We start from the raw sequence: 10,393 nt of genomic DNA, 5'->3' as shown, positions 1-10,393 counted from the left end.
GACCCACTCTTCAGGCAGAAGAGGGACCGTCTGAGTCGAGCTGGACCCACTCTTCAGGCAGAAGAGGGACCGTCAGAGGCGAGCTGGACCCACTCTTCAGGCAGATGAGGGACCGTCGGAGGCGAGCTGGACCCACTCTTCAGGCAGATGAGGGACCGTCGGAGGCGAGCTGGACCCACTCTTCAGGCAGATGAGGGACCGTCCACACAGGGCAGGGACCACTCCACCAGGGGAGGGGCATCTGGGTCCACAGGTCCTCAGGAGTGAGAGAAAGAAAAGAAGGCGGTGAACAGTTTGCAAGTGGAATCAAAAAATAAATATTGTTTGATAGCATAAGTAGTCAGAAGAAGAGGATAGTGCTCAAGCTGTCATACTTCCCCCAGCATAGTTACTCCTAGGGCAGCATAGCTGAAGCTGTGGGTTTATCTTTCTGTTCCTAACTACTCTGACCATAAGCGATTTCGAAGAGGAACGTTTTAAGCCTGGACTTAAATGAAGAGACTGTGTCAGCATATTTAACATGGGTCGGGAGCTGATTCCATAACACAGGAGCTTGGTAGCTAAACGCTCTACCTCCTACAGTACTTTTAGAGACTCTTGGCACCACCAGAAGGCCAGCATTCTGAGAGCGAAGAGCTCTGTTTGGATGATATGGTTCTATAGCATCTTTGAGGTAGGATGGGGCCATGTCATTTATGGCTTTGTAGGTCAAGAGTAGAATTTTGAATTTGATTCTAGACTCGACGGGGAGCCAGTGAAGAGACTTCAGCACTGGCGTAATGTGCTCTCTTCTTTTTGTTCCTGTTAGTAATCTTGCTGCTGCATTTTGAACCAGTTGAAAGCTTTTTATGGAGCTTTTAGGACACGCTGCAAGCAGGGAGTTACAGTAGTCTTATCTAGTCGTTACAAATGCATGGATAAGTTTTTCGGCATCACTTTTAGGCAGGATTCTTCTGATTTTGGCTCTTGTTGCGCAAATGGAAATAGGCTGTTTTACAAGCTTGATTTATATGAGCTTTAAATGAGACCTCCTGGTCAAATAAGACTCCAAGGTTTCTTACAGTAGAACTGGAGGCTACACTGACATTGTCCAGTGTGACTATCTGCTCAGATAGAGCGTCTCGTAGATGCTTAGGGCCAAGCACAATGACCTCGGTTTTTTCAGGGTTAAGAAGCAGGTAGTTTAGTGTCATCCAGGTTTTTATCTCCTTCACACAAGTACTAAGTCTGTCTACTTGATCGCTCTGATCAGGTTTCATTGATAAATACAGCTGAGTGTCATCTGCATAGCAGTGGAAGTTAATGCCATGCTTTCTGATAATGTTGCCTAATGGCAGCATATAAAGAGTAAACAGAATTGGACCGAGTACCGAACCCTGTGGCACACCGTAAATTACTTTAGAGCTTGGTGAGGAGCTCTGGTTTACATTAACAAATTGGAACCTATCAGATAGATAGGATTTAAACCAGCTGAGGGCTGTTCCTCTGACACCTACATCACATTCTAACCTCTGCAGTAGAATGTTGTGGTCGATGGTGTCAAACGCTGCGCTGAGGTCCAACAGAACCAGGATTGAGACCAGTCCATCGTCAGCGGCTAATAACAAATCATTTGTGACTTTAACTAGTGCAGTTTCAGTGCTGTGGTGGGCTCTGAACCCTGACTGGAAAACTTCAAATAAGTTATTGTCCTGCAGGTGGCGACAAAGCTGTTTTACTACAACTTTTTCAAGGATTTTAGAGACGAAGGGAAGATTTGAAATAGGTCTGTAGTTTACCAATAGGTCGGGATCTAGATTAGGCTTTTTCAGAAGAGGTTTAATGACTGCATGTTTGAAGGACTGTGGAACATAGCCACTTTCGAGTGAAGTATTTATTATATTAAGAATAGGGTCTATAATTAGGGGAAGAATGTCTTTGAGGAGCTTGGAATGGGGTCTAGGACACAAGTTGAGCTTTTAGAGGACATAATGGCTGAAGTTATCTCTGCTTGATCAACAGCTGTGAACCTTTCTAGGTTTACAGGTGGATTTATATGGGACGTTAGATTTACAGCTTGGGCTAGTTCAGGGCTAATAGCGGGGGTAATTTCATCTAATTTATCTCTGATTGTTTTTATTTTATTATTAAAAAATAGGAGGAAATCATCAGAGCTAAGTGTAGCTGGGATTGAGGGCTCTACTGCACTGTGACAGTTTGTTAGCCTAGCTACAGTGCTGAAAAGGAATTTAGTGTTACTTTTGTTGACTTCTATTAGATTTGAATAATATCTGGTTTGGGCCTTACGCAGAGCCTGCTTATAGGACAGCAGGAAACTTTTCCATGCTTTTAGGGATTCTTCGGTGTGAGAGCGACGAAATAATCCCTCTAACTTTCTAACTCTTTGTTTATGTGAACGCAGTTCTTGGTTGTACCATGGGGAGGCGCGCTTTGGCCTAATGACCTTCTGTTTTAACGGCGCGACAACGTCAAGAGCAGACTTCAGAGAATTCATGGTCAAGTCGACACATTGATCACTTAAACTGGGACTAAAACTATTCTCAGCAGGATCACATGACATGTCACTGAATATTGGCTCTATTATTTCTTTGAATTTTGAGATAGATTTTTCAGATATTGTCCTTTTCATTATAACTTTATTTTGTGGGACTGGATGATCTTTAAGAATAAACTGAAAGGTAATTAGGAAATTATCTGACAATATAGGGTTTTGAGGGAGGACAATGAGGTCACTAATCTCTGTTCCATACGTTAGGACAAGTTCCAGAGTGTTCTTGTGAGTGTGAGTCGGTTTTTGCCTCTTCGGAGTTGATTGCGCATAATAACCAGGTCTGAATGCCCAGCACCGAAAGGATGAAGGTTTTTTAATGTGTTTTTGAGCTGTAAAAAGTCGTATTATACAATGAAATGGATATTATTATTTTAAAGCACATATATTTTGCTAGATTTCCTTTTTTTCCACTTTTTTTAGCTTTTAACCATGTTGTGACATTGTTCCCTCGTCAAAAAAACAAACCTGGAACAGAATTCAGCTTCATTAATGAATCCTGTTTAATAGATCCTCTCTAGCTGAGCATCACAAAGCGCTCAGTTTCAAATGTCAAAGTTTTGTAACGTCCTAAGTAGAAATCCGTGATCTTTTGCTGCTTTTAGGTCCAAAAATCAGACTTGTTCCGAGCATTTCTGTCTTTATCTCGCCTTTGTGATTCTCTCTGCAGCCAGTAGATGGAGCGCTAACTCAATTCTTGACGTGGGAAACGCCCGATTACGAAAAGCCCACATCAAATCACATTAAAGTCAAAGTAAAGGTACTCAAGGCTATGTTTAAAGGCCAATAACAGTACAAATAATGCAGAATATTCAGTCTTTACGTCTTTTTATTGGCTGAAATGTTACGTAGTGCAGCTTTAATTAACTTTTCTTGCTACAAATAAGCCAAAAAATGATGAAAAGTCTATTTTTAATTATTGTTAAATGGGTTAATAACTTTATACACACCTTAATTTGTGTATATTTTACCATTAATAAGCTATTCATTGTTTTATGCTGCACCTTATCGACCATTTTTTTTAGAATTTTGTTCACTGGCCACGGCAACACATTTTTTTTTCAAATTCTGATTGACGTAGTGGACTTATGGAATAAAAAATCAGGTTTCGTCACATTCCAAATAGAAGTTTTATTATAGCACTCTGTAAACGATGAAAAACGCATTGATTTACACTTTTGCTCTGCGTTCCTGGTGGTGGAGAGCGGTACTACAAGGCAAATAACCAGAGCTGGATTCGAACCGACAACCTTCCAGTTATAAGACGTCATGTACATAATACTATTTTTACATTTTGTCCTCGCTGGCGGATCGCTTTACTGATGATACGGTTTGAGTGTGTTGTGGAAAACGGCAGCTCTGCGGAGGAGCGATGCTAGCTTAACCACTGCTAGCTTAAACTGACACAGAAGACGGATGTGTGCGGCTAACGGCTAATCCACCGCTACTCTGTGATTAAAGGCTACTTACACGCTGCCTTTTTCCATAACTAAGAGTAAAAATGTGGTAATAATAGCTCCGACGTGCAAAGAAAAAGATAATAGTTATTAAAGGACACATATCATGATTTTTTTTTTTTTTTTTTAGCTTTTAAGCATTTTATAACGTTGTTCTCTCATCAAAAACACACCTCCATTCGCTCGCTGAACCTCACACAAACACATTTCAACATTTGTGACGTCAAAGGTAGAAATGCAGACGTCACGTTCGCATAAGCACCTTAGCGAGCTAGCTTTTGTTTATTTCACCGTGACAAAATAAACTAAACTCTGCTGCCAGTAGATGGAACGCCAACGCCAAATCCTGATGTGAAGCACAGACTGATAGAAAGTAATGTTTGCTTTTTGTGGTAGATGTGTGTGTTAGATGTGTGTGTGTGTTAGATGTGTGTGTGTGTTAGATGTGTGTGTGTGTGTGTGTTAGATGTGTGTGGTGTGTGTGTGTGTGTATGTGTGTGTTAGATGTTTGTGTGTGTATTAAATGTGTGTGTGTGTGTGTGTATATGTGTGTGTTAGATGTGTGTGTGTGTGTGTGTTAGATGTGTGTGTGTGTGTGTGTTAGATGTGTGTGTTAGATGTGTGTGGATGTGAGTGTGCGTGTGTGTGTGTTAGATGTATGTGTGTGTTAGATGTGTGTGTGTGTGTGTGTTAGATGTGTGTGCGTGTGTGGTTTAGATGTGTGTGTGTATGTGTGTGTTAGATGTGTGTTAGATGTGTGTGTGTGTTAGATGTGTGTGTGTGTGTGTGTGTGTGTGTGTGCGTGTGTGTGTTAGGTGTGTGTGTGTGTTAGATGTATGTGTGTGTTGGATGTGTGTGTGTGTCAGATGTATGTGTGTGTTAGATGTATGTATGTGTGTGTGTTTGTGTGTGTGTGGTTTAGATGTGTGTGTGTGGTTTAGATGTGTGTGTGTGGTTTAGATGTGTGTGTCTGTGCGTGTGTGTGTAATGTTTGCTTTTCTTTCTTTTTTACATTTAAGAAGACATCAAAAAGAAACACAGAGAAGTAAAAAAGACCAGAGTGAGAACAGACGTAATGTTTGCTTTTCACATTATTTTTTATTTCTTAAACACGAGAAGCCAAAATAAAGGAACAAGACCATGACTAAAGGCCAATAACAAAACAAGTAATACATAATGTGTCCTTTTTACATCCAAAACACCCAAATGGAATGGTAACAACTCTGCCACCGCTCTGTGAAACCCGCGCGGCAACAAAACCGTTAAAACCCTCCAAACGTCTAATAAACGTGTACATTCTGCGCACGTGTGTGTGTGTGCAGACTCCTACGCCATCGTGTCCTTCCTGCACCAGTCGCAGAAGACGGCGACGGTCCGGAACACGCTCAACCCGACCTGGGACCAGACGCTCATGTTCTACGAAGTGGAGATTTTTGGAGACGAGGAAAACACCAGGAACAACCCTCCGAACGTGGTGGTGGAGCTGTACGACCAGGACACATATGTACGCGCTTGTTCTGTCAGGATCAGAACAACTTTGTGATACGATATTTGGTGATAAAGGATGCCGTATTACCGTATTTTCCGGAGTATAAGTCGCACTAGCCGTCGCACAGATTAGAGAACGTGGTATGCTAACGCTAACACCTTCAGCTACATGAGGCACAGACAGAACTGTGGTAAGTGTCTGGTATGTTAACGTAACATATGAACAGTTATTCAGATAACTATAGCATAAAGAACATGCTAACAAGTTTACCAAAGCATCAGTTTTACCCCAAATCACTAAATCCATTGAATTCTTCTTCCTCTGTGTCACTTCTAAACAACTCCACAAACTCCAGAGGAAGTGCAGATTCTTCTTCTGCGTCGCTTAGAGCCTAGAGCGCCCTCTTGTGGTGGTCATGTGAAAATAACAAATAATATCACATATAAGTCGCTCTGGAGTATAAGTCGCACCCCGGCCAAAACTATGAAAAAAGGTGCAAATTATAATCCGGAAAATACAATGTATATGCGTAATATATCCCCAGTAATAAGTATTTTTTTCTGATTGAGTGTGTGTTAGATGTGTGTGTGTGTGTTGTTTATGTGTGTGTTTGTGTGTGTGTGTGTGTGTGTGTGTGCTGTTTATGTGTGTGTGTGTGTGTCAGGTGTGTGTGTGTTAGATGTGTGTGTGTGTGCGTGTGTGTCAGGTGTGTGTGTGTGTCAGGTGTGTGTGTGTGTGTGTGTGTGTCTGTGTGTGTGTGTGTGTGTGTTTTGCAGACAGTATAGTGGTGTCTAATCCAGTGCTTTGACAGGGAGCAGATGAGTTCATGGGTCGCTGCGTGTGTCGTCCATCCTTCAGTCCGGAGCCTCGTCTCGCCTGGTTCCCGGTGCTCAGAGGAGGCCGGAGCGCCGGGGAGCTGCTGGCTGCTTTCCACATCATCCAGAGGGACAAGGTCGAGTAATGACACAAGACACAGACGCAACAAGCGCTTTTAACGACATGACACACGACACAGACGCAACAAGCGATTTTAACGACATGACACGCGACACAGACGCAACAAGCGCGTTTAACGACATGACACACGACACAGACGCAACAAGCGCGTTTAACGACATGACACGCGACACAGACGCAACAAGCGCGTTTAACGACATGACACACAACACAGACGCAACAAGCCCGCTTAACGACATGACACGCGACACAGACGCAACAAGCGCGTTTAACGACATGACACACGACACAGACGCAACAAGCGATTTTAACGACATGACACGCGACACAGACGCAACAAGCGCGTTTAACGACATGACACACGACACAGACGCAACAAGCGCGTTTAACGACATGACACGCGACACAGACGCAACAAGCGCGTTTAACGACATGACACACAACACAGACGCAACAAGCCCGCTTAACGACATGACACGCGACACAGACGCAACAAGCCCGTTTAACGACATGACACGCGACACAGACGCAGCAAGCGCGTTTAACGACATGACACGCGACACAGACGCAACAAGCGCGTTTAACGACATGACACACGAAACAGACGCAACAAGTGCGTTTAACGACATGACACACGACACAGACGCAACAAGCGATTTTAACGACATGACACACGACACAGACGCAACAAGCGATTTTAACGACATAACACACGACACAGACGCAACAAGCGCGTTTAACGACATGACACACGACACAGACGCAACAAGCGATTTTAACGACATGACACACGACACAGACGGAACAAGCGCGTTTAACGACATGACACACGATACAGACGTAACAAGCGATTTTAATGACATGACACACGATACAGACGTAACAAGCGATTTTAATGACATGACACACGATACAGACGCAACAAGCGCGTTTAACGACAATCTCACAGTCATGCCTTGGAGTGTTTACCATATATGGAGTTTAAAGCAGGAGAATCCCCCAAATTCCCCTCTTTTTATGTAAAATATTTTTCAAAATGTGAGTTGCAATAAATAAATAGCAGAGATACATATTTAAAGAGTTGGTTAAGTGTATATGTGACTTATTCAACCTTTTACAGCGCAAATATTATTACAAAGACAAGGTCACAGTCACATATTTTTTTTAATCAAAAACAGTCACATTAAAAAGCTTAAAAAGTTACTTAAAAAAAGCTAAAACATTCACATGAAAAAGCTGAAACAGTCACATAAAAAAGCAAAAACAGTCACATAAAAAAACAAAAACAGTCACATAAAAAAATATAAAAAAACACATTAAAAAAATCTAAAACAAACACATAAAAAGCTAAAACAGCTAAAAAAACACACTTATAAATTCACTTAAAAAAAGCAAAAACAGTCACATAAAAAGCAAAAACAGTCACATAAAAAAGCAAAAACAGCCACATATAATCATTCTAAATATACAGAATCCAACATTAACATTGGTCCTTTTCTCTGTTTCAGTTTAACCGACAAGAGCACACGACTGTCACTAAACACCCAGAAACAAGTCGCATTTCTACATTAAAGTCAATTATAAAGTTATACAGATGTTTCAGAGGATTCACTATTATTAAAACACTTTCATATCAACTCAAATGTTTCTTTAAATCCCAAATTCTCAAAGTGAATGTGTCTCTTTTTCACTCCACAGCCTTCAGTCCACCATCTTCCTGGTCTGGAGGTCAGTTTTCAAAGTTCAATTCATATTTTGTGCCACTTTTTATCCACATTTGACTCTAAAATTTCACTTTCCGTCACAGGGAGATGTCGTGACCTCCTTCCAAGTTTTGGATGAGGTACAGGCAAATCAAAAGCACATTTCTGCACATTTTGACTCCTATTTTTAATCTGAATTTGCCTCTCGCTCGTGTCTCAGCTCCTGTTGTCCGGATTCCTCTCCGAAACTCAACGGGAATGGGTACGAAAACGCCGCCCGAAACCGACTCTTGTAAACGTTACTGATATTAAAACGATCACCGTGTGCGTTTCCAGCCCGAAGAGTCGGACCTGCCTCCTCCTCCTCCTCAGAGAGAGCCCAACGTCTTCATCGTTCCCCGGGGAATCAAACCGGTGCTGCAGAGGACCGCCATCGAGGTAACCAAGAACAGAATAAAACACAAACAAACACTCGGGTCTGTTGCAAAAGACCCCCACACACATATGGGTCGAAATTTTTGGAATCATTTGATATTGCACATTTTTCACGCACGACAGGGATGGAAAAATAGCAAAGAGAGTTGGTAGCCTTCGGGCAATTCTTTTTTTAAATTATTTGTTTTATTTAAAAAAAAGAAGAAAAATCTTAAAATATTTTTCAAACATTTCTTTTTCAACTTTTTTTTTTTTTTTTTTTTACATATTTTTTTTAACTTTAAAAAAATAAATAAAACAGAACAAGCAGAGCAGAGAGCCAGATTGAAAATACAAATATACATCAACTAAACGGCAAAAGAAACATAAAAATCAAAATAAAAGTCACAATTGGTCCAAAGTCTTTCAAAAATATTGTGAAAAATAAAATAAAAATGAATTTCAATATTCTTTATCTGCGACATTGCAACTATATACTCTTACTTTGTTTTGGGTCACTTTTTACTTCTATTTAATTAATAATATGTTAAAGTAACGCTACTCTTGAGTTTGCTGTCGAGATTAGTCAGTTCATCAATAATCATAGTTACTCATTTCACACAGAAAAATCATCAGATTGAAAAAAATATAATTGTGACCATTTCAGGAGCAAAAACCAAGCCTTTTTAAACCAATCTATGGTCTGAAAATGTAATGTTTTTGTCTCAATAACTGCACTTCCTCGTTCAGAACAGTTAATTTGACAAAACAGTCAAACGTGATCGTGTGAATGAAGAGAAATGATGGATTTTAACTGCTATTTTGTGCTATTAGTAATCGTGATATTCCTTCTCACAATAAACATAACATTAGAAATACATCAACATTCCATTTTCCTCCGGCGGTCTCACTCATAAAACGGAAAAAAGAATAAGAACAGAAAGCGTTAGTGTGTGTTAGCGTGTTTTAGCGTGTGTTGGCATGTGTTAGCGGACTAGCGGATGAGATCTTGTCCCTGCCGTTGCAGATCTTGGCGTGGGGCGTGCGTAACCTGAAGAGCTTCCAGCTGGCCAGCGTTACCTCTCCCAGCCTGCAGGTGGAGTGCGGCGGCGTCATGGTGCAGAGCTGTGTCATCCGCAGCGTCAAGAAGAAGCCCAACTTTGATGTCAACACGCTCATCCTGGACGTGGTGAGTGGATCTATAATATGAACAGTACTATAATATGAAAAATGTATTTATTTTATTTATTTTATTTATTTTGTTTATTTTATTTATTTTACTGTAATGTATTTTTTTTGTGGAATTAAAAAGAGCTTCAAGTGTTAATCAACTAATCGTGACTCGTCTGCGATAAAAATAATTATTGTCGTTAACATAATTTGTTAACTGGAGCATACAGACTCTAAAATGCATGTAAAAAGACCTAAATATTCTCTATCTAGAAGCGCTCTATATATACTATATGTTCAGTAGAAATTACATATATTTTAATAATTAAAAAAAATATATATATAAAAAAAAGAAGAAATACATCAAATAATAAAACAAATAAAACAAATAAAACAAATAAATAAAATAATGTGTTTGCCCTGCGACGAGTTGGCCACTGTCCAGGATGTACCCCGCCTAAGCCCAAATTCACTGGGATAGGCTCCAGTCACCCGCGACCCCGAAAGGGAACAAGCGGTAGAAAATGAATGAATGAATCACATAAATTAAAAGAATTAAAAAAGAAATAATGAATAAACTGAATAAAAAATGAATAAAATGAAATAAGAAAATAATGATACTACTAATAATAATAATAGTGGCTTGATACTGATT

At 40.3% G+C, this 10,393-nt stretch overlaps 1 protein-coding gene across 10 annotated transcripts in view; it reads left to right on the top strand.

Annotated features, from left to right (window-relative positions):
• Positions 1–10,393, top strand: part of dysf (dysferlin, limb girdle muscular dystrophy 2B (autosomal recessive)) — a 92,953-nt gene that overhangs the window by 41,005 nt on the left and 41,555 nt on the right. For all 10 annotated transcript variants that reach the window (XM_072459372.1, XM_072459370.1, XM_072459371.1 and 7 more), the window contains 7 exons: positions 5,328–5,509; positions 6,306–6,446; positions 8,150–8,179; positions 8,259–8,294; positions 8,375–8,416; positions 8,491–8,592; positions 9,596–9,757. In XM_072459372.1, coding sequence (XP_072315473.1) covers positions 5,328–5,509; positions 6,306–6,446; positions 8,150–8,179; positions 8,259–8,294; positions 8,375–8,416; positions 8,491–8,592; positions 9,596–9,757 — 695 coding nt within the window. The remainder of the gene's footprint in view (positions 1–5,327; positions 5,510–6,305; positions 6,447–8,149; positions 8,180–8,258; positions 8,295–8,374; positions 8,417–8,490; positions 8,593–9,595; positions 9,758–10,393) is intronic.

Source organism: Eucyclogobius newberryi, unplaced genomic scaffold (genome assembly GCF_026437365.1).
Source record: "Eucyclogobius newberryi isolate DKJ021-1_F unplaced genomic scaffold, fEucNew1.0.hap1 SCAF_22, whole genome shotgun sequence".
NCBI lineage: Eukaryota > Metazoa > Chordata > Actinopteri > Gobiiformes > Gobiidae > Eucyclogobius > Eucyclogobius newberryi.
This window is presented reverse-complemented; position numbering and strand designations above follow the sequence as displayed.